The sequence below is a fragment of the Bison bison genome, unplaced genomic scaffold (genome assembly GCF_000754665.1).
Source record: "Bison bison bison isolate TAMUID 2011002044 unplaced genomic scaffold, Bison_UMD1.0 scf7180017862279, whole genome shotgun sequence".
NCBI classification, from domain to species: domain Eukaryota; kingdom Metazoa; phylum Chordata; class Mammalia; order Artiodactyla; family Bovidae; genus Bison; species Bison bison.
In genome coordinates, this window is record NW_011492851.1 from 430,864 (window position 1) to 431,427 (window position 564).

The following is a 564-nucleotide window of genomic DNA, read 5'->3' on the forward strand; positions in this document are numbered from 1 at the left end:
GGCCTCCCCGCGTCCAGCGCCGGGCGCTCGGAGTCCGGGTCCTGGTCACCCTCGGGCCCGGGGCTCACCGTGCGCCGGGCTGTAGGAGACGCGCGCGCGCGCGTGGGCCGGGTTGGCGTAGTAGGGGTTGCCCTGCGAGTCGAGGTGGTTGAAGAAGACGTCCACCTCGTCGGGCGGCAGCAGCTGCGCCGGCTCCATGTAGTTGTGCGGCAGGCCCGGGTGGTGCGAGTCGGGGTGCTGCGCGTTCAGCACGGCGGGGTGCGCCATCCAGCGCGGCTGCTCGGGAGCCACCTCCATGGCTGGCGGCGGAGGCGCGGGGTCTGCGCGGAGGCGATGGCGGCGCGCCTGCACGACGGAGGGGGCGTGAGGGGGGCCGTGAGGGGCGCCGCCGCGGCCGGACACCCCCAAGCCCCACCGTGAGGCGTCCCGCGCGCCGCTGCGCCCCAGCCGAGTTCAGCCGCGGACCAGTCCCGGGTGGGAGGAAAGCCCAGAGCTCAAAACGAAAGGAGGGGCGCGGGGGGCCGGCTCAGCCACGCACGCTCACACCGTGACTCGGGTACCCAG

General features: G+C 75.5%; 1 protein-coding gene across 1 annotated transcript in view; it reads right to left on the reverse strand.

Annotated features, from left to right (window-relative positions):
• GATA2 (GATA binding protein 2) overlaps positions 1-339 on the reverse strand; it is a 5,745-nt gene extending 5,406 nt beyond the window's left edge. The window contains exon 1 of the mRNA XM_010832833.1: positions 69-339. Coding sequence (XP_010831135.1) covers positions 69-297 — 229 coding nt within the window. The 5' untranslated portion in view covers positions 298-339. The remainder of the gene's footprint in view (positions 1-68) is intronic.
• Between the last annotated feature and the right edge of the window lie 225 nt (positions 340-564).